At 36.4% G+C, this 24,877-nt stretch overlaps 1 protein-coding gene across 2 annotated transcripts in view; it reads right to left on the bottom strand.

Moving 5' to 3' along the window:
- Window positions 1-24,877, bottom strand: part of LOC111505991 (CUGBP Elav-like family member 1) — a 901,046-nt gene that overhangs the window by 844,531 nt on the left and 31,638 nt on the right. For both annotated transcript variants that reach the window (XR_012467628.1, XM_074183776.1), the window contains exon 2: window positions 16,749-16,808. Coding sequence is in view for 1 of the 2 variants with exons in the window: in XM_074183776.1 (XP_074039877.1) it covers window positions 16,749-16,808 (60 nt within the window). In the remaining variant the exon portion in view is untranslated. The remainder of the gene's footprint in view (window positions 1-16,748; window positions 16,809-24,877) is intronic.

Here is a 24,877-nt window from a genome sequence, read left to right as displayed (position 1 = left end):
TAAAGTATCAAAAGTTGCTGAGGTGTGTAGGTACAGTTTTCTGGTTAGGAACAGTGTTTCAAGCTTTTGAGAAACAACTTTCGCAATTTCAGCGACATGATTGTGCCAAGAGATATTGGTGTCTATTTGAACCCTTATTGAACTTATCGAAGTAGAAGTAGAAAGTGCGGTTCGGAGACAATCATCTTTTTGGTGAAAACAGATGCCTGAGTTTTCGTGGCATTGAATTGAACCCGGTTACTTCAAACCCAATTCGATATCACCTCTAGATCCTCATCAAGATATGCAACATCCTGCTGTCGGTGAAGATGTGCATCCGTAGCCGATATCCTGGAATCCAAATGGAATGACTTCAGTAAAACAATATATCGGATTCTTGGTTTTTTCCAATGAGTCCTTAATATACAATAAAATGGGGGTTGAATACAATATGGATCCTTATGGAACAAGAGCGTTAATGTTTGTTTGAAGGTGGTTGATAATGTTTCGTGGTGTATTTCATCAGTTCGGACTTCCATTGTCTAATATAATATAAAGTGATTTGAAATCCCTGAAAAAAATAAGAAGATCTACCGAAAATAACAAAAACAAAACACTGAAATTACAAGGAAATAACATGCAAGCTACAACTAGAAAATAAAAAATTGAAATATTGATAAAAGCTGAAAATTAAAAAATATTATTAACAGAAATGAAGAATAAAAATTGAAAGATTTCAAACCGAGTTACGTCACGACGTTTCGATTGTTAGTATCCACAATCGTCTTCGGGTGATAACTGGGTGGTATCCGGTAAATGCAATTCTTGGAATCGCAGTCCGCGTTTGGTGGCCTGGTTTTTAAGAGGCTGCTACGGATAGATAGATAGATAGATAGATAGATTTATTTATCCTTTTTGCTACATAATATGTAGATGGGATAAGTCATAATTGTAGTTATGAACATGCATACATATAAACATACAAAGGTATAAACAAATATATAAATAAAATTCTAGGTCTAGATAGAATGCAAGTAAACTAGGTTTCACAATAAAAATAATGTTCTCCAGGCATCATATAAAATCATATGTAATAATATCAATAACAAATATATATTATATAAGTCCAAATAAGATGTGGTACAAATACATTATTTAAATATAAATAGAAAAAATAGGAGGTATATGAATCACCAGCTTGCTTAGAAACAATAAACAAGGAGAGTTGACAAGGACATTTTGAAATAAAGTTTTCAAAAGAAATACGATCGCTCATTGCTTACTTCAAGTGTAAATTCGTCTACTGTATAGAAACCCTTTTGTGATAAATAACGTTTCAATTTTTTTTTAAGATATGAGGAGACAGAGTCTTTATATCGTTTGGCAGTAAATTATACATTCAAATGCCGGCATATTTAGGAGATTTTTCATATTTTGCGTGATGGTGTTTTCGTGTTATGATCATATCTTTTCTTTTTATATTATAGCTATGCATCTCTGTTTTTGTTTGGAAAAGTTCTTCATTTTCATGTACATACGTCAATATTTCTAAAATGTACAGACTTGCAACTGTCAATATTTTATTTTGTTGAAATATATTTCTACATGAAGTTCTAAAGCCTAAATTAAATATCAACCTCACCAGTGCTTTTTGTTTTATAAAAATCCTATCTGATCCAGTAGCTAGTCCCCAGACCGAAATGTTCTGATACATGATCGAGTGAAATTTGGCATAATAAACTGATATCAGTGAATTTGTATCTAACTTGCACTTAAGAGATTTTATCAGATAGTATGATTGATTCAATTTCTTACATATATAATCTATATGTTCTTGCCATGTGAGGAGTGAGTCAACCATAGTTCCTAAGAATTTTGTCAAGCTGGTCAATTCTAAAGGTTTATTTTGGAAACTGAGATTGAGATTATGTTGACTTCTCGATGAATTCGCGAATTGCATGCATACCGTTTTGTTCTGGTTGACAATGAGTCTGTTATTGTTACACCACCTATTAAATTCGATTAGAACAACATTTACCATTTGTGTCATATCGTCAGATGTTTTACTAGAAAGAATGATAGACGTGTCATCTGCATAGAGAAATATTTTTCCATGACTTATATTGAGAGGAAGATCATTTACATATAATAAAAATATCTGTGGCGAAGGCCCTGCTCAAGTTAAAGAAGACTCCTACAACAATATTTTTTTCGTCAATTAAATCATGTATGTGTTGTGTGAAATTTAGCGTTGCGGTTTCTGTTGAGCAGTTTTTCCTGAATCCATGTCATCAGATCGAAGGTTTCGAAGTAGTCGTTTATTCTGAGAGATATTAGTTTTTCCAAAATTTTTGAGAGTACGCTGATAATTGATATAGGACAATAATTTTCGATACTCTTTTTGTCACCATTTTTCAATACGGGTACTAGAATGGCAATTTTGAGAAGATCAGGATATTCTCCAAAACCAACACATAAATTTATAATATGAGCTATTTGGTCTGATAATATATCTACACATTCTTTAATAATTTTTGTAGAGACCTCATTATGCCCTGTGCTTTTTTTATTAGGTAATGAGGCTATGACTCTTTTTACTTTGTTGTTGTTTGTTTGTTGTTACGGGTTTGAAAAACATCGTTGTAGTGACATTCGCCATTGTTGTGCAGCTGTCTGAGTAATCACCCGAAAAATGTGTTTTGATTTTTTTGTCAATTATGGTTGAAAAGTATTCTCCAAATGTTTTCGCGATTTCTACTTCATTACTGATACATTTCTGATTGTGATTCAGGATTATACGTTTACTCTCAGTTGTTCTAGATGGTTTCTTGATTATACTCCAAAGAGTTTTCATTGCTAGACTCATTTACTTTTTTCATATAATGATTTATCTTTTCCTGGCGAATTTCAATTTCTGCGCTTTTCTTAGCTGTCTTATAAGCAGTGTCTTTAGTTTCCGAGTTCTCGTGTTTTTTCAGATAATTCATGTGCCTAAGATCTTCAATTTTTTCCTTTAGAGGAGTAGAAAGGACAATTTTGTTATTTTGTTGCTTAGAGGTTGTATTTCTAGAACATTTAGGGAATGCTGCCTCAAAGCACCAATGGAAATGTTCCCAGAAGTTACTGAAAGCCTCGTTTATGTTGGTAAACGTGGCAGAAGTGAAGTTTTTTTGAAACTCCATGCCTCCTGTGAAAAGTTCATTGAATTCAGCTATGGAGAGATCGGTAACTTTACGAAGTTCACGAGTTGTGACAGCGTCTTTATTTATTTTTCCAGACAACAATTTGTAAATGATGATCAGATAAGCCTACATCAGAATTACTAAGGATTAAACTGTCTCTACTGATGTTTGTCAACACGTAGTCGATACTGCTTATTGTTCTACGTTCACCTAGTTGTCCAATTCTTGTTAGCTCATCGAAAAGAAATATCATTCCATATGATTCAATCATGTCACAGAGTATTATTGTGTTGATATTTCTCATTAAGCTATCAATGTTGAAGTCCCCGCATATGAATACATGTTCATATATTTCAGTAATTTTCGCCAGTAAACGGGACAGTTGAATAAAAAACAAATTTATATTGCTACTGAGTGATCTATAAAGACAAATTATAGCAGTATTTTTTTCAAATGAGATTGCGGAGCAGCTCGATTGATATATCACAAATATGCGATAAATTTTAACATTTTTCTATAACATCTTCTTTTGCAAGAATTATCGTTCCTCCATGTTTGTGAGATATTCTACTGTATCTACTGATCTCTCGATATCCTGTAATATTCATAATGTGTTCCTTATTTGCCCAGTGTTCACTGAAGCAGAGAAAGGTTGGATTGATGTCAATCAAATATTGCTCAATCAGATTTTTTTTGTTTGTCAGACATTGTACATTTGAATTGAGAATTTTAATATTCGAGTTATATGAGGAGTCATGCAATGTTTCAGTAGATGAATTTTCACCCGTACCACTGGTATCAAGCAAATATCGTTCGGTGCAACTTGTGCTAGTCGGCGATATAAAAAATGGTTGTGTTCATTATTATCATTTTTTGTTTCACTTATATTACAATAGTAATTTTGTAAATACTTAGCTATTCCCTTACTTAAGGCCAATTTTTGTCTTGTACCACTCCCTGTTTGACAATTTCTGCTGATGATATTATTACACTCAAAGACTGGGTATTTATTCAGTTCAAGTTTATATATTTCTTGAAATAACTCTAAATTCCCATTATAAATGTATTCATTCTCCTTCCTATATTTATAACTATAATCATGTCGGTATGCTTCAGTAATGATGAGGGGTTGAGTATGCTTAACTTTTTTCAGAAAATCTGTAATGATATACTTATCACATCTATTAGGCCATAAGATAACTACATCCTTATGCCTAAAGTCTTTACAATTATTTAAGGCGGTTTCAATTATAAGACTGTCTTTAGCATTTGGTTCCAGTACAGTCTGAATTGAACATGTATCACCCAGTATATCACTTGAATTTTGTGCTATATCCCTACCTTGGTATCCCGACACAAATAAAATCTTAGTTTTAACACTTCCACGAGTTTTTTTCAAACTATCTTTAGAACAAGTCTTTTTTCTCTCTGTGACTTTTTCTATTTCTTTTTCGATCTTCCGGAATTCTGTTTGATTGTTAGGTTCCATTTCAGATATCCGCTTTCTATTGTTTATCTTTTTTTGTTGACTAGTGTATAGTATGTTTTCTTGAGTGAGAACTTCAATGGAGTTCAACATACTCTTCCTTATTATTTTCAATTCTTTTATTGTATTTTCAGCTTCCATGAGCTTTGATTCCGCTTCTTCATTTTAGTGTTCCCAGATCTGAAGCTGGTTCTGATGTTAGACTTGGGCCCAATCCTTCTTATCCTTTCCGATAATCCTCTGATGTAGGAAAGTACAAGTACCGGTGGTGGCGGCTTCTCTTCCTTGTGGAGCTCTTGCTGTCTTTTAGCTAAAGCCTGTTCTACCATCACTCTGGAGTAACCATTCCGTTGAAGGTCATTTTTGATGAAGCCTATTTCTTTTTTGGAGACCATCCTTTGTATAACAGAGCTCGAAAGCATGGTATAGTAGAGTCTTGATGATTCCTCTCTTAGTCGATTGATGGTGGTTGAATTTCTGGTTCAGATACTGTCCTGTGTGAGTGGGTTTTCGATATATAGATGTTTCCCATTTAGTGTCGGTCCTCTTCACCAATACGTCTAAGAAAGGCAATCCGTTGTGGACTTCCATCTCCATTGTGAAAGTGATGGAAGGACTTACGTTGTTGATGTGTTTCAGAAAAATATCTAGTTCTGCATTCTCATGGTTCCAAATTATGAAGGTGTCGTCTACGTATCTCAACCAGACTCGGGGTTTCTTGTGGGCTTTTTCAATGGCCAGAGTTTCAAACCACTCCATATATATATTAGCTACAATAGGTGAAAGTGGCGATCCCATTTGTAGTCCCTCATCTTGCGTAAAAAATTCGTTCTTCACTTGGAAGTAGCAGTTTCCTACACATCATCCTAGTAATTCCATGATTACTTGTATCGGTAAGTTTGTTCAATCTTTCAGTTCCCCATCTTCGGATAGCTTTTTCTGTATGATTTGAAGTGCTTCTTCGACAGGAACGTTGGTGTAGAGGCTTTCCACGTCTGAACTGATCAGTTGATCCTGCTCTTCGACTTCGATTTCCCCTAGTTGTTCAACGAAATGTTTTGAATTTTTCACAAAAGGTGATGTTTTTTCTTGCAATGTTTTAATTATTGGTAGTAGAAACCTGGACGAGTTCTGAACATCCTCTTTGTGGAATTTAGGTAGTCCATACAAGTGAGGTGGCTTACTGTGGTGCGGTGTTACCGATGATCGCTCTTTTTCCGAGAAATAGACTTGGTGTTTTTTCACATCCACTATCCGTAGCAGCTTCACAAAAACCAGGCCACCAATCGCGGACCGCAATTCCGAAAATTGCATTTACCGGATACCCTGCGAGTACGGAGAATCATACTTCGGTGAACCTAAGAGGCCATTGAAAGTTCGCATTGCTGAGCACAAGAAACACACAGCGAGGAGAAACCAGCAAATCCGAAATAGCAGACCATGTTTGGACTCATCAACATAATATCAAATGGGCTCAAGCTAAAATCATCCACAAAGAGGAACACTGGTTCAGAAGAAAATTCAAGGAAGCCGCGTATATGTTGTCCAACAACGCATTTAGTCAAGCTAGCGTAGAGATACGTAACATATGGAAACCTCATATCAAGCGAAAAACTTCCGCCAAACGGTCATCTCCCGCTAAAACCAATGAAGCGGAAAGAGGAAAGAGAAGATAGGTGAAAGGTGAAAGCACCCGAATAACTTATAAATAGTCAGATCTCGGAGGAATAAGTCCAGTTATCACCCGAAGACGATTGTGGATACTAACAATCGAAACGTCGTGACGTAACTTGGTTTGGAATCTTTTAATTTTCATTTTCATTTTTCATTTGTGTTAATAATATTTTTTAATTGTCAGCTTTTATTAATATTTTATTTTCTGGTTGTAGCTTGTATGTTATATCCTTGTAATTTCAGTTTTTTGTTTTGATAAAATTGTTATTTTCCATTAATCTTTTTATTTTTTTCAGGGATTTCAAATCAATTTATATTATATTAGACAATGGAAGTCCAAAGAACGCAATGTTCGGTCGACTGTGGATCTTTGTTTCCGAAAGCCATATTGATGATTCCATACTGATTACATACCAATTACAATGGCATTTTATTACTCACTACGTTATCGAATCGAATTAATTCTTAAATGAAATAAAAAAACAGGTCATGAATGATAAAAACTTCTATCTTCATCTACTGTGGGAATTGAATTAATTCTATACGGCCGTCATATGCGAGTATCATTTATTTATTTCTCTGAACCCAACAGAAATATTACAATATGATTGGGATTATCATATATAATTATTCATCAGGGAGACTTCTAAGCTCCCACACAGAATTTAATCATCAAACGATGAATAAAGCGACACTTCGTGACATATTCTACGTGAGAACGTTCCCCTGTTGACGAATTCACTAACATTAGGCCTCTGACTTGAAAAGGGTCAAGCAACGTGAAATGACCCTGCGGTTCAGAAAGGCTCGTCCACAATGGTCATGCGGTTCACACAATGAGTTGGCTATTACAATTGTTATTGTGGTATTTTTATACGTGAATTTGGGAAATTTATTCTTTATGGTTGGCATTAGATATGTTTTGTTAGTGAAACGAAGCAAAAAATACGTACAGAAATTCAGAAAATAATTTTCATGCATACTTCTATGTATAAACAGATCTTTTTAGAAAATCATAGAATTATTAGCGATTTCAGTGGATGTCAGTGAATGCATTTAACCTTTTCTAAATCAGGCTTCATGAGGCTGATTAGATGAAAGCCTGTAGAAGGTTTTCTAATGAAAACATTCTATCTTTGAGAAGATTCCTCATTTTTTATTTAGGCTGTCAAAATATATGTTGAATCTGCAAACCTGCCTCCAATTAGCATTCTTCACTGTACCTATACTGTAGGTACAGAGGTTTGCATAAGCTGTCAATGTGGGATATAGGAAGTCTGACAGATGACAAGCAGATTTTTTGTATTTTTCTCTCAAATTTGAAAAATATTTTTGTCCATTTTCTGTTCCTATTTCATCGCCATATATGTTGATATAAATAATAGTGTGAATTATTTAAGAAGGGGGCATTTTCGAACAGGGTTGTTCTATGTTGCGGTATCTGCAAGCGAGTACCGTATCTTGTATTATAGTTGTGATTATCACCACCTGTCGGGATGTTAGAGCGTTGTAATTTAATTGCCAATAATGATTTCATTATATATATACATGGCACAGTGAGGATATTGTTTATAATAAAATAGGGTTTGCAAGAATATGTACGTTTAACTCCGAAAATCAGGGGTATTATTCTCTTTTGTGATGTCAGCAACTATATTATAGGATATATGAGGGAATAGTAAATATTGATGAGTTGAAGCTTATTGAAGATGTTTTTCATCTGCAAAATGGCTAATACCCACCATTTACTTTCTTGCTGATATGATCGATACAATTTCTGAAGGGTAGATTGGAGTCTAAGAACTTGCCTAAAAACTTTATAAATTCTGATGTAATCAACGTCACGTCACGTGTATTTATTTCTGGGACCATAATTTTGTTTTTTATTGCATTTTGTATTTTATTTTTTAGTATTGCATAAGAATGGTTTCGTTGTGGTTGAGTATTAATCGATCAGAGAAACACCAGTTAGAGAATTTATTATAGAGTTCGTTAACTTTCTCATCAAATTGACATTCATTTTCACTGTGGAATGCAACAGATACATCAACAGCAATTGGCATTCATATACTTTGGCAAATCATTGATGAACATAAGAAAAATCAATGGACCCAGATATAGATCCTTCTGGTGATTCTAGATTATTGTTATGCAATTCAGATCGTGCTCCATTGAGTTTCACAATGATTTGTTTGTGCCTCAAAAATGATATGATCCACTTCAGTATATTTCCACGAATTCCTAGTGAGTACAATTTGGTTTCAGTAAAACCTAGGTCTAGGTAATGAAAAGCTTCCTTGAGATCAAAAAAAAGGGCACCCACAAGTTTTTTCTATCGATATATTTATAGATGTACTAAACAAATGTACGAATAGCTATCTCAGTAGATCTCCCAGGATAGAACCCATTTTGTGAGTCCTTAATTATTTTATGTTTGTCAAGGTAAGGTATCGGTATATGATCTCTCGATTATTTTGCTTATAATGCTGGGTACAGTTATTTGCCTATAGTTGTCCATTGAGAGAGGATCGTCCTTTTTATAAATTGAAGTTACCATGCCAAGTTTGAGTTCTTCAGGAAATACGCCCGACTCCATAGATGAATTTATTATATATGTGAGCGGTTCAGCAATTTGTAAAGCTATGATCTTCACCAATTTTGTTGAGATGCAGTCAACTCCTACTGCATTTGAATTTTCAGAATTTTTTATAATTTGTACCGTTTCTTGATCACAAACCTAAAGTAAAAGGAATTACTAAAATTCAAATTGCGCTTGATACATGGTTCAATATGATCAATGTCAAAACGATATTCTATTGCAAGTTTGGCAGTTTTTGAAAAATGTTTGGAAAAACTATCAGCAACAATTTTTTCATCATCAGTAATTTCACTACCGATTTTCAGTTCAATATTCAACTTACTTTTCATTTCACCAGTTCTTTCTCTTACAAGTTTTCAGACATGTATTTGTTTGTCCACATTGTTGCTCATATTTCTATGCTTGTTTGATGAAATGCTTTTATATCGAGTTCAATTTTCTGCCTATATGATTTCGATAAATCTCTGTATTCTAATTCTAAGTGTTCATCTGTGAAATTGTTTTTGAGCCAGTGCAAATTTTTCAGAGTTTTTCCATTTCTATCGTTTCCTTAGCTATCCAATATTGTTTATTGTTAGTTCTTCCATTTCCATTCCTTTTTGCAAGTGGGCAATAGAGATCGAGTGCATAGGTTAACATTTCGAGAAAGCATCTATACATTTCATCAATGTCAACAAGAGTATTTAAAAAGATAAAGTAGTCCTCTGTTAGATAATTTTGTGAGTTTTTCATGTTATATTCTCCCACGTCCCGGAAAATTGATCGGTCGCTTTGCCTTATGCATAATTTCATTTTTATATTCAACTCAAGGCCATAGTGATCGGCCAAAATCAGATCATGATTACTTTGGTCATAGTTACCACTGGGCAAATTAGTGAAAAAGTAGCCAATTTTTGTGTTTGTAGTCTTTTCATTAATGTTTTTGAATACCCTTGTTGGCTTGTACATAGATTGTAAGATTGCACGAGATATAAACATTTTTTTATGGAATCAGTATATATATACTGTTATAATATAGCACTTGATACCAAAGAGTTCAAATGTTGCAATGATGAAAACAAATGTTCGACTCACGAATGCAACTCTTTTAGATTTCCGTATCAGTACCTAAGTACTATGTTCAAATAGAACTTTGTGCTTAAATCGTATAAATGTTGCAATGAATTTACTGACGACGTGTGAACCGAAAACTAATTCCGTGAAATTTGAAGCTCTAAAAGTCTATTCCAATTAAATTAACACTTTGCTCGACATCAAATTAGTATTCGTGGTATATTTACAAGGCATGTAATTGTGTATTCGATCGTTTGAAGTTGAGTTATACTTTAATTAAAATCATCCATTTAATTGTAACCGATTAGCAAGAAAATATTTGGTCATTAACGTTTAGGTATAATTGGTCTTAGTTTGGTGAGCCAAGATGTATTGAAGAGAATATCCTTCAATTGAAATATGAATTTTTCATACGTACTTCTTAAAGACAATCAATCTGAATGTATATATAACTCAAAGATGACTGACAGTACCTAATGGAACGAATAAATTGAGACGAACAAAATCATTTTCAGTTCTTAATGTTGTGTTTTCACTGAGTTAGCGGATTATATTTGACGATTTTGGCAAATTTCTTGGCATATTTTGGATTGCATTTGCTTTGTTTCGGTTTAGTAGTTTTGGCTATAGACTCTGCTTTGTATTTGACATTTGTTTTGTTTTCGTTTGGTTTGAGTATAGGTTTTGTCGGTTAGACTTTTTTAAAATGGCTAAAGAAAATCTGAACATTAATGGAGAAGTTGAAGAATGTCCTGTCGTCCCTATTGTTCGTGACGGTGCATGTGTGTTTCGTGCTTTCTCTTATTTAATGTACGAAACACAAGGCTGCACCAGGCTGCACACCCCGAAAAACACAGGCAAGCTGTCGCCACCTACCAGGCTGCACACTCCGAGAAACACAGGCAATCTGTCGCCACCTACCAGGCTGCAAACCCTGAAAAACATAGGCAATCTACTGCACTATATCAGTCCAGGAATACCGATGTGCATAGAGTGATTCAGTCACGGTATTGAGAAAATACAATTCAGCGTGTATGGAGAAGCAAGTTGTTTCGGGTTTGGCGTATGACCCAGATATTGCTTATGGAACTGACAGCTGTGTAGTCTTAGGTTCTATGACGTACAAGTGTCAGTGGTGTGGTGCCTTGAAGTGAAAAGATGAGACACCTGGCATGTCTTGTAGCGCCGGTTAAGTACAACTTGAGCCGTTTAAACAACTGGCTGAACCACATTACAGTCTGGTTAATGATTTACACCCAAATCATGTACACTTCATGGATAACATCCAAAAATATAATACCTGTTTTCAAATGACTTCTTTTGGTGGAAAACGAATGGAATGAGGCGTTTTTTCACCAACGTTTAAAGTTCAAGGACACGTCTATCATTTGATTGGAAGTATATTACCGGAACCTGGGCAGGATGCACAGTTTATGCGAATTTATTTCGTCGGTGAAGATGATAGAGAAGCTAATATTCGATCTTCTGAATTACCTGATTTGAGACCAAATTCAATCAAACAATTGCAGCCTGTTACATGAGGTGAACCCATACATGAACGATCTAAAAACAGCCATTGATAAAATATCGCCTTCAGAGTCATTCAAGGTCGTAATACATGCAAATAAAAAACCACAAAGAGAACACAAAGACAGATTAAATTCAACAACGGCAAATGAAGTGGCTGTGGTATTGGTAGATCAGTATTTTGACCAAAGAGTCATCATCCTCGAAAGCCGAAGTAACTCACTTCAGCGTATCAGTGAGATACATCAAGCTTAGGTGTCAACCACCTTCAAACAAACATCAAGCTTATGACGCGCTCTAGTACCCGTTGATGTTTTGCTGGGGGGATGATGGCTATTCAATCAACATACCACAATACGATCCTACAATTGAATTGCCCTTAAAAAAACAGTCTCTGCTGTAGTCAGTTTTTATTCATACAGAATAATGATCAGAAAAGAAGATAACTTTTTGGTTAAATATCGCGCTCTTTTCAGTCAATATTTGGTAGATGAATATGCAAAAATAAAAACTGAAAAACTAAACTACATAAAAAACAATCAAGCCTAATTGCGCGCAGATAATTATATTCATTTAAAAGATGCAGTTGGACGGCAATATACTGAAGCAAATCAGCTGGGACAAATGGTAGTACTTCCATCATCTTTTACTGGTGGACCAAGATACATGCACGAAAAAACGCAAGACGCCATGACCTATGTTATACATTACGGTCGTCCCGACCTTTTTATTACTTTTACATGTAACCCACGTTGGAGTGACATAAATGAGCACTTACTCAAAGGACAAAAATCTCATGATCGATACGATATTATTTCGCGTGTCTTTCGATTAAAGGTGAAAAATGTCATGGATTTGTTAATAAAAGGGAAAAAATTCGGTGAAGTGAGATGCCATATGTATTCGACGGAATGGCAAAAGCGAGGTCTTCCGCATATTCATATACTTTTATGGCTTCAACATCGCACCACTCCGGATCAAATTGACAATATTATTTGTGCTGAAATACCTCACCTTGATCGTGTTCCTGAGCTTTACGAAATTGTTAAAAGTAATATGATACATGGTTCCTGTGGAAGTTTCAACCGAAATTCTCAATACATGAAAGATAATTCGTGCAGCAAACGTTATCCTAAGGCTCTTATTGGGGAAACTCAAACCGGTGACGATGGTTATCCGCAGTACACTAAACGTTCTCTGGATGACGGTGGATTCTCTGTCAATATCAAGGGTGTTGCAATAGATAATCGTTGGGTGGTTCCTTATGATCCAGTACTATTAAGAACATGTAACGCTCACGTGAACATAGAGTATTGCTATTCAGTGAAGTCAATCAAATACGTTTGCAAATATGATAATGAATGATCAGATCAGGCTACGTTTACTTTACAGAACAGGAATGATGGAAAGGATAAAGTTACAATCTAGGCAAGTGGTATACAATACATGAGCTGTCCATTCAGAAAATGGACAGAGAATTTATTTTGAAGAGCAGAACTTGTGCGACAAATTGAGTAGTCCTGCTACAAATACACTGCTCTCCTTTTTCGATCTGTGTAACGTGGATGACTTTGCAAAAACATTGCTATACTCGGAAGTCCCTGCGTATTACGTTTGAAACTAGCGATCGTTTCAGAGAAGGAAGAGAGGAGTGAATGTTGAAGGATGACCAGGGGTTAATAAAGACGCAGTAAGAAAAAATGAAGCATCCTTGAATGACGAGCATCAGGAAGTTTACAATAAAATCATCACAAGTGTAGATGCAAATGACGGTCGAATCTTCTTCTTAGATGCTCCAGGTGAAACTGGTAAAACCTTTCTTATCAATTTACTTTTGGCGAAAGTAAGAAGTACTTACGGCATTGCCCTGGCTGTGCCGTTGTCCGGCATAGCTGCTACATTACTCGAAGGGGTCGAACTGCCCATGCTACTTTTAGGTTACCACTCAATTTAATCACTGCCGAGACTCCCATATGCAACATCTCCAAACAAAGTAATTTTGCTGAAGATTTAAAGGATACAAAATAATCGTGTGGGACGAAATAACGATGGCTCATAAAGGTGGTATTGAAGCCTTAAACAGATCACTAAGGGATATAAGGGGTGATACAAAATTAATGGGTGGCGTAACAGTTCTGCTGGACGGAGACGTTCGGCAGACTCTACTAGTGGTGCCAAAAGGAACCAGAGCTGACGAAGTGAAGTCGTTCATTAAGAAATCTGATTTGTGGCCCCAGGTTAATATTCTCAAGCTCTCTAAAGATATGAGAGCACATTTGGTCGGGGATGAGTCTGCTGGTAGATTTTCAGATCTCATTCTTGAAATCGGTAATGGTGATTTTTCATCGTTTGATGGAATGATAACCATCCCGGAAAAATTGTGCACAGTTGTTACTACGATTCAAAAATTGCTGTCTGAAGTTTATCCAGACATTATTCATATACATGACAAGCCTTTTGAATGGTTATGTGAGCGTGCCATACTTACTCCGAAGAACGATCAAGCAGCAGCTATCAACGATATCCTGCTCATGTCATTTGAGGGCGAAGAAAAGGTCTATACTTCGATTGATACTGTGATTAATACAGATGACGCTACTAATTACCCTGTAGAATGTTTAAATTCATTGAAACCGCCAAGTGTGCCTTGTCATAAGCTGATTCTGCGTATGGGCACTCCAATTATGTTGCTGCGGGATTTAAAACCACCAAAACTTTGTAATGGTACAAGACTGCAAGTGAAAGCGTTACATTGCAATATAGTGGAAGCCACTATATTAACTGGGTGTGCGAAAGGGGAAAGTGTATTTATACCACGAATCCCATTGATACCTAATGATATCCCGTTCGAATTTAGACGATTACAGTTTCCCCTAAAAGTCTGCTTTGTCATGACAATAAACAAGTCTTAGGGGCAAACTCTCAAGTTTGCGGGTATTGACTTGAGAGAACATTGCTTCTCTCATGGACAGTTTTATGTTGCTTGCTCACGAGTAAGTTTACCCAATAGCTTGATAGTTTTAGCGCCCGATGACAGATAAGTTGAGAATATTGTGTACAAAGAAGTTTTGTAGGTAGATCCTAATTTTTCACATACGCTAAACAAAAGTAAAGCCGCAAAAACTATACCTGATTAATAATATTCTTAACGCGAGCGAAGCCGCGGGCAGAAGCTAGTCTGTTATATTATTTCAAAAAGCCTTGTCATCTAATCGACTTGATCTATTTTCAGTTGGCAATTTTCTCTTGAGATAATAACAGACCAAAGAAAATATTTCGTGATAACATCCTCTATACCCACAAGAATTTCCCTAGACACTGCTACCTGTATAGATAATATCTTAACCAATATTCTTGATAACATTTTTGTGACAGGTGTTCTTGAACCCTGTCCATAGGATTACTTGGGACAATACATACTGAGTGAATTTACAGTCACAAAAAAAAACGCCATTTATAAAAAAATCATTTCTTTGTCATCTATAGACTCATTTAAAGGCGCCTTTCGACTGGACTATTTTCGAGAACACGGATCGTTCTCCGGATACTTTGCGTGAACTTCTTGTGGAGGTCTAGAATGGTTATGTGGTCGAGATGTTCACTTTAAGGAGGGTGTGACATCATCGCGATCAAAGACCTCCAGCCAGTTGGTTCGAGCATCAGGGTTGTTCAAAATGGTAGAAAAGGTTCAGCGACAGAAAAAATCTACCAGAATAGTACTTATCTATTCATTTTTTCATTTTCATTGAATTATTTTCCAGCAGCTTGACTGCATTGACCTTGTCGACAACCGCACATTTGTGGTTCCAGTTAGAAGACCTAGAAGAAGTTTTACAACTTGAAATTTGAGGGGGGTGTTTCCATTAGAAATGGGTCGCACTGTGATAGAAGGCTTCAAATTTCACTAGGAGTACAAAGTGTACTCTAGTTTAAATGTGAAATTGTTCTGTTCAAAATTTCTATGATTAGATTAAAATTTAGATCTGATTATACAATAGAATTGTTCAAATTGATATACTTATTGTGAAAGTTTTTGTTTATAGTCAATAAGTAGAAATAAATTTCACTTAGGTAATGAATGTCTGTTCTTTTGTTCATACAATTTTTGTCCTACAAAAATGTAGGACATTTCTAGAAAGGACCTTTCTGGGTGTAATTTACAGTCATTTTTGTGCGAAGTAATTCTAGCACCTAATGATCGCGAAGTTTGGCCAACATATATCTTATCACATGATTGACACGGAATACTATAAACAACATTCACTTGATTTATTACGGGGACCTCGTCTTTGACTTTCCTATGTATTGAATTTATGGTTGGACCTGTTTTTTTAGCTATTTTTATGTTCGGTAAACTCTAAAATATCCTAGATAGTTTGTGAGTGATCTCCTTGATGAAGGGTAAGGTTGTAAAAATATATTGGATTGGGGCATCACTAGTTGCATTGTCATTGATAGAATGTGTAGTTACATTGGTAGTTGAATTATTGGTTTCTCGAGATGTGTATTGAACAAAATATTATTTATCAGCCGAATAGGATAAGAATTTTCTATGAAAAGATTCGAAAGAATTTTATGGTTTTCTATTTTGGAAACTTGTATCTGAAATTTTTAGCAACAGTTGCTAATCCTGTCTCAAAATATTTGTTGATTACCTCAGTTAGTACAAATAACACTTCTATTGGTAGATTCTCAAGGAGTCTTCCAGTTATACCATCCAACACAGCGAACTTATCATTTTCTATTTCATTAGGAGTTTGTTTTATCTCGTTAACATTTGTGTGTGTTAACTTGAAATTATCATGACATTGAATTTGATCAAGTAAACTCAATGGGTTGCGTTGAGGTACTATAGTGGCTGTAATCACGAAAGTAAATTGTTGCAGTCGATTGTCATACTGAAAAACACTTTTCCCAATCACTAAAAATGGGCGTTGAGTGATTGTTTCGTATTTATTCCACGCCGGTTACCTTGTAAGTCTGAGGGAAAGTAAAATAGAGGAGAGTAATCGAGAAATTTTCGGAAATGCACAATAAAATAAGAAAATACCGTCCGAATTACAATGTCAGTCACTCATTGACTATTCAACCAACAAATTTGTTCAAAACTGAAATCAACTGATAAAAATAGATGAAATTCTCTTAGTGTATGTACAAGCAGTTTCTTGCTGTTCAGAATTCAAACACTCGAAAAACAAATCCGTATGTAACTCGATTAAACTGAGTAACTGGCAATGCAAAAACTCACCTGTAATAAATTGGATCCCCCACGTAGTTCAAATTGTGGCCACTGGTAGCGTCGCAACAGCTGAAACAAAAGACAAACGCAACAAATGATTACTCCACATCAATTATGCTCGGGTTGAGATCTAATTAACGGTGATATGTGAGGAACTGAACATCACATGTAGAATAGGGCCTCGACTGGAGAGTCTGAGCCATGAGCAAAATTATTCGTGTGTTTATGAATACTTCAACCCGTTACAGTGTGACTGATGGAAAACGTATCTTCAAATCATTTTGTTTCATGAACATTCTATAGTTGATATAATAGATAATATTTGTATGTACGAAAAGTTGAAAAGGTGACCATTTGATTTATTGTGGGGGTGATATTGAAATATTCTTAACATGGTTATTATTGTCATCATGAAAAAATTGTTTATTATTTCAGTTCAAAAGTTCCAGTTTCACCCAAAAGTCATTGGATAACAGCGGCTAAATCGAACATTACAGTAACTAATGCCGTAATACGTTGCCTCTGAACATAGAGGATAGAAATATCACTTGAGTCTGTACTTATGTAAAAGCTGTGTACACCATTTTTGTCATATTGAGAAAAACCAAGATTGAAATCATGAATATAAACAAATATCATAAAGTCATATTTCAAAAACAAAAGGAAAAACATTCACGGATGTAGATATCTGTTTAAAAAATCTGTTTGAAATCTGTTTTTCCGTTAACCAGCTGTGGCACCCCTACGAACGACAACCCTCAGAAGTCGAAACTTGTGCGAGCTAAGGATTAACGAGGTCTTACCTTTTAACGTGTGATTCCCAACACGGGTTGGACGACAGCAAGTGAAAATAGATCGTTTAGACTAGGGCTTGAACCACCGACCAACACGGCAGTCAATTCGAGTGAATGAACAAAGCACCCGCGTTGAACCGCCCGGCCACCAACCATGGCCATATACTCAACTACTCTGTAACCAACCATAGTAAATGGAGGATTTCATGTATTAATTCAGATAATTATTTTATATTATTCAGCTCAACTGAATTTATAATTTTTTTTTCATCTGGACCCAAATCTATGGACACAATTTAGGTGCTTTTACTTGTGAAATAAATTCTTCTTTCAACTTTAGCAAGTAAATATTCGAAAACTATAGGATATACTCCTTATTATATTTTTTTTCATTTTGCTCAACTAAAATAGGTAATTTTTATTCATTGGAACTTATTTCTATTGACCTACAAGTATCAGAAAACCATAGAATATACTCCCAATTATAATTTCAATTATATTTTCTAATATATTCTGCCTAACTAAAATTAGTTCATTTTTGTTGACACGCTAAATGAAATTTGTAATTTAATTTATTCGTAAAATATTGTAATGACAGAGTGAAATAAAATATCATACGGTACATGTGCGTTAGCTGTTATACTGAAATGAATCCAATCACAATTACTATGAAAGAACAGACTTATTTTTAATGTTGACGTTGCATCTATTGGATCTTCATTAATAAATGCTGCACTTGTGGGTATATCCTTGATTCTCCTGATAAATTGAAAATGCCAAGCGAAAGCAGATATTACTTGTTTTGATGCCTTAGCAGTTTGGTGAGGAATGGCCTAGGCAAGGTTCTGTTGAGTGATAAATGGGAATCACTCTTCTTCAACCTGCGATGACTGAGAGTCGAGGAATCGGCGAGTTTTTGATAGTGCGGAAACTCACGAAAAATCCGTTAGTTAGGGAAGCTATACAGTTAGAGTTACATCAAAAAAAGACGCAATTTATAGAAGATTCATTACTTTTTCAGTTATAGACACATTTAAGGGCGTCCTTGAATGTTTCGACTGAAGTATTTTCGAAAACACGGATCGTTCTCCGGATGCTTTGGTTGAACTTTTTGTGGAGGTCTTGAATGGCTATGTGGTCGAGAAGTTTCCTTTGAGGAGGGCGATCAAAGACCTCCAGTCAGTTGGTTCGGTGATGAATTGCGCTATAAGAGGGAAATCCTCTCGAACATCAGGGTTGTCCAAAACGCTAGGAAAAATTTGGTAACCGAAAAAATCTTCAAAACATTACGCAAAGATTACAAAAAGTCTATACAACTGCCAAAACGAGAATCGTATGAAAGTTTTTTGGCATGTTCTCCAAATATCATTAGAGATATTTGGAGGATCATCAATTATGAATGTAATAGGAGACCTTCAAGGGAGGTTGATACACCGCATTCGGAGAACGACTTCAATGATTATTTTGTTGACATTGTAGATTATCTCATTTCATCTCTTCCTGAAGTAAATTATGAAGCGACCGATTTCTTGAAAAATCTTGAAACACCAGTTAACTCCTTCGTATTGTTTCCCACGACACCGAGGGAAGTAATGGAAAGTATCCAGTTTCTCAAGAACTCTAATTGTTCGGACTGTTTTGAGCGTAACAGTGGGATCATCAAAAGTATTGCCAATATGATTGCGTACCCATTATCCCTATTAAAAAATGAATGTGTATCTCATGGGGTTTTTCCTGCAATATTAAAAAAATCTGTAGTCCTACCTCTTTTTAAAAAAGAAGACCCTCATATTATTGACAACTTTCGACCTATTTCAATAATACCTATACTTGGAAAAGTTATCGAGGTAATTGTCAAAAGCAGATTAATGGCATACTTAGACGCTAATTCTCTTTTCTGCCCTGGACAATTTGCGTATAGAAAGGGTAAGTCCACAGTCGATGCTCTTGAATATCATATCCAGTATAGTGATAGGTTTTGAGAAGGGCAGACATTCATTCATAACGTTGTGCGATTTATCGAAGGCATTTGATTGTGTTTCGCATAATATTCTGCTTAAGAAACTGTCCTTTTATGGTATCCGTGGACTTTCCCTTAAATTTTTCAAATCCTATTTGCACGATAGATCACAGTGTGTATCATTACATGGGATTGAATCGAATGTGAAATCTGTCAAACATGGTGTGCCCCAGGGTTCTGTACTGGGACCAATCTTGTTCATACTATATATAAATGACCTATACTACTAGATACTTCCTAAAAAAGTTTTTTTGCGGATGATACCACTTCCGTGGACTGTCACGGTAGTGTTAATGATTTGAGTGTTTCTGCCAACGCCACCATGAAGTCTGCAAGTAACTGGTTTGTTTCGAATAGACTTCTCCTCAATGAGGCTAAAAATCAAAATCTTATAATTTCCACAAATACGTATCGAACCTCGGGTAAAAGTGTTGAGCTACTGGGGATTCATATAGACGACAGATTGAAGTGTAATATTCATGATTCGTAGACTGAAGGAATTCGCCGGTATCAGAGCGGTCAAATCTTCGTACTTCGAACTCTTCCATAGTCACATGGTATATGGCATAGTGTTGTGGGGGGATTCTTGTCATTCCAAAATATTTTTATATTGCAAAAAAGAGTTATACGTCTAATATCTAATGCCAAATTTAAAGATCATTATCGCCCACTTTTTATTCATCTCAAAATTATGCCGCTTCCTACAGCTTTTGTATATGAAACATTGACTGAAATTCATAAAAATGATTCAAAATACATTTTACAATCGCAACAACATGAATATCCTACAAGATCAGGAAATCTGATAAGAACTGAGAGATTCAGACTGAGCACCTCACAAAATAATTCATTGAATTTGAATTTCTATAAAAAGTTACCATATCACATGAAACAACTCAGTTTCTACTGTTTCAAGCAAAAACTGTTTTTATTCTACAGATGAATACAGGTTATACAACAAAGATAATTCTTGTGACTTTGAGTGAGTAACAATTGTTCTCATTTTTAACATTATTTGCTTGATTGTGTTTTGACTTGCTACAAATATTTGTTCGAATGTATCACGTAGCCAATAAACTATTCTATTCTATTCTATTCTATTCCATTCCATTCCATTCCATTCCATTCCATTCCATTCCATTCCATTCCATTCCATTCCATTCCATTCCATTCCATTCCATTCCATTCCATTCCATTCCATTCCATTCCATTCCATTCCATTCCATTCCATTCCATTCCATTCCATTCCATTCCATTCCATTCCATTCCATTCCATTCCATTCCATTCCATTCCATTCCATTCCATTCCATTCCATTCCATTCCATTCCATTCCATTCCATTCCATTCCATTCCATTCCATTCCATTCCATTCCATTCCATTCCATTCCATTCCATTCCATTCCATTCCATACCATACCATTCTATCCTATCCTATCCTATCCCATCCCATCCCATCCCATCCCATCCCATCCCATCCCATCCCATCCCATCCCATCCCATCCCATCCCATCCCATCCCATCCCATCCCATCCCATCCCATCCCATCCCATCCCATCCCATCCCATCCCATCCCATCCCATCCCATCCCATCCCATCCCATCCCATCCCATCCCATCCCATCCCATCCCATCCCATCCCATCCCATCCCATCCCATCCCATCCCATCCCATCCCATCCCATCCCATCCCATCCCATCCCATCCCATCCCATCCCATCCCATCCCATCCCATCCCATCCCATCCCATCCCATCCCATCCCATCCCATCCCATCCCATCCCATCCCATCCCATCCCATCCCATCCCATCCCATCCCATCCCATCCCATCCCATCCCATCCCATCCCATCCCATCCCATCCCATCCCATCCCATCCCATCCCATCCCATCCCATCCCATCCCATCCCATCCCATCCCATCCCATCCCATCCCATCCCATCCCATCCCATCCCATCCCATCCCATCCCATCCCATCCCATCCCATCCCATCCCATCCCATCCCATCCCATCCCATCCCATCCCATCCCATCCCATCCCATCCCATCCCATCCCATCCCATCCCATCCCATCCCATCCCATCCCATCCCATCCCATCCCATCCCATCCCATCCCATCCCATCCCATCCCATCCCATCCCATCCCATCCCATCCCATCCCATCCCATCCCATCCCATCCCATCCCATCCCATCCCATCCCATCCCATCCCATCCCATCCCATCCCATCCCATCCCATCCCATCCCATCCCATCCCATCCCATCCCATCCCATCCCATCCCATCCCATCCCATCCCATCCCATCCCATCCCATCCCATCCCATCCCATCCCATCCCATCCCATCCCATCCCATCCCATCCCATCCCATCCCATCCCATCCCATCCCATCCCATCCCATCCCATCCCATCCCATCCCATCCCATCCCATCCCATCCCATCCCATCCCATCCCATCCCATCCCATCCCATCCCATCCCATCCCATCCCATCCCATCCCATCCCATCCCATCCCATCCCATCCCATCCCATCCCATCCCATCCCATCCCATCCCATCCCATCCCATCCCATCCCATCTCATCCCATCCTATCCTATCCTATCCTATCCTATCCTATTCTATTATATTCTATTCTATTCTATTCTATTCTCCATTCCATTCCATCCCAACTAGCAATTTCGTATTTTATAATAGTTGCGGAAACGTTTCGGAAAAACAAATTATAAAACTGCATTTCTCCCAGAAATGTTTTAGAATTGTTTATAAAACTGCTATAAATAGGAAATTGGAACTATTTCATAAAACAGTATAGTCATTATCAATATTTTGTAAGGCCTCTTACAAACACTACAAAACAGTTTTATAAACTTTTTAACAGTTACTATAAAATTTGTCTAACACTCTTAAAAAGGATTTTTGTAAAGACTTCCCTTACTGCACTTTTGCAACATATTTAAGGGATACTTATAAAATAATCAGAAGACAATTTCATAAGAGTTTTTTAGTAGTTCCAAGTAGGCGTTATAAAATATAATACAGCCGAAAACGATAACAATAAAATAAAAAAGTGTTGAAAATGTTTTCTTGAACACGCAATAAGTAATTTTGCATTGGACACTAGGAAAATATAATAGATATGTCACCAACTGAAAACTAACAAATGTTTTGAAGCTATTTTAAAATTTCACTTCTGCACTCATTAAACTGTTAAAGACATTGTTTGTGTTTCGAAGATTGATATTTTTACTGCAAATAAATTTTTATTGACAAATATATAGCCTATTATTAGCAAAATTTGAGCGTGCCACTCATTTATAAATGTTTTCGGTAAAATTATTAATTATACAAAAATTCACTCTGTCGACATATTGATTTTATGGTAGCAAACTTATCTCACTTTATTTCAAATAATATAATGTTATGGTATTTATGTACTTTTTAGCTGTAAATATCACTATATGTGCGGTATTTCATATTTTCAATTCATCTAATTTCAGTATCACGGATCGCTATCATTCAAAATGGTGTCGTTCTATGAAATAAATTGGTAACAGTAACAAGCATTTCAACATAATTCAGCTACTATGTTATCCCTATAAAACTGTTAAGAAACACTTAGTTGTGGGAGTGATGGTATTGCGGCAGAGTCGGACTACTTTTGAAGCGATAGGTTTCTACAAAAGTGCTTGCATGAATAAAATATTTTTCACATATTGTTTGTATAAATTTGGATAAATATTATCTGTCTTTGATGTTTTGGCTAAAAAGTTTCTTTCATCGATTATACAGGCTAAACGACGGGTTTTGAATCATTATAATAACCTTTTCCTGTTTTTCGAAAGAGAAAAAATTGAATCACTAGGTTAGGTAGGATAGTTTGAAGTGTTTTTTAGTATTTCCAATATACAGGGCGATTCAAAAAGCTTCCAGAAAGTTTTTTTATGAAACACCAAGTCATTTCTTCGTCTATTTGAAGCACCTCGATCTGAATCTAAAACTATTATATATCCCCCAATAAATGCTCAAAATGGCCGCCACAGAGGCCATATATTCGGAATACAAACAGAAAATCTACTTCAGTATCCACACAATGGAATTATTATCAAATTGAAAGTATAAATTAATACACTAATATATCCATATCATAGTGTCTAAAATTAAGGATGAATTAGAATTGAATACAGTAACAATAAAAACTGATTATTAATTACTGACAAAATGTATCAATGAATTATAATTTATAAAAATGAGTTTTCAATATTTTTTTGGCCGTAAGCTACGATGTATCAAAAATATGGAAGTATTTTGCAAGAGTGTTACCTCATATTACTGGAGTTTTCTCCCAACACCAAACCATTCTAGATCCACTATTAAGACTTCCGACCGTATTTTTTTAATAGATGGAAGTAGGGTGCTAATGCCGACTGAACGCCTCCCCCCACCCCTTTTGACCTTGAGACGTCACACGACCTTGAATGACGTCACCTAACCTTGAACGTCGTACACGTAGTATGAGCTTGAATGCGGTGTTTGACCTTGAGTGTGGGGTTTGACCTTGACGTTCGACACTTCGACTACCTTGAGCTTGCTCCATGGCATTGAATGTTGACCTTGAATGAAATCGTGACGTGTACAGAATATAACCTTGAACAGTGGGCGTTCGGCGTTGTCCACTCCCTTGTTGGTAATTCCTATATAAGTTCAGAATATCGTATGACGTCACCTAACCTTGAACGTCGTACACATAGTATGAGATTGAATGCGGTGTTTGACCTTGAGTGTGGGGTTTGACCTTGACGTTCGACACTTCGACTACCTTGAGCTTGCTCCATGGCATTGAATGTTGACCTTGAATGAAATCGTGACGTGTACAGAATATACAGTGGGATTAGGCGTTGCGGTGTTTGACCTTGAGTGTGGGGTTTGACATTGACGTTCGTCACTTCGACTACCTTGAGCTTGCTCTGTGGCATTGAATGTTGACCTTGTAGCTCTCATTTGGGTTATGGTGGGGGGGAGGAGTTGGGCTTTTATAAGGAGTGTGGTGTGAACGTTTCACTCATTTCAAATTATCCTTATCGTACGGTATATATTTCTATATACAAGATGTATTCGTGCGTTGATTGTAAAAAAAGTTTCACTCGTAGTGACAACCTACGTCGTCATCAGCGGGATTCCTGCACACCCGCAAATGGTGATGGACCTCCAACATCGAAGAGGCAACGGTTGACACCCCCAGCACTTCCAACACTGCAAACATGCGTTTGCTGCAATTTGACTATTGCAAGCGATCAGATGAATGTACATCGGAGGACGTTGCAGCACAGAACAAATG

The sequence above is a fragment of the Leptinotarsa decemlineata genome, unplaced genomic scaffold (genome assembly GCF_025532065.1).
Source record: "Leptinotarsa decemlineata unplaced genomic scaffold, Ldec_3_MD MMD2_tig00026345_RagTag_RagTag, whole genome shotgun sequence".
In the NCBI taxonomy this organism is placed as follows: domain Eukaryota; kingdom Metazoa; phylum Arthropoda; class Insecta; order Coleoptera; family Chrysomelidae; genus Leptinotarsa; species Leptinotarsa decemlineata.
The sequence above is the reverse complement of the archived record's forward strand: the minus strand, read 5'-3'. Positions and strand labels throughout refer to the sequence as shown.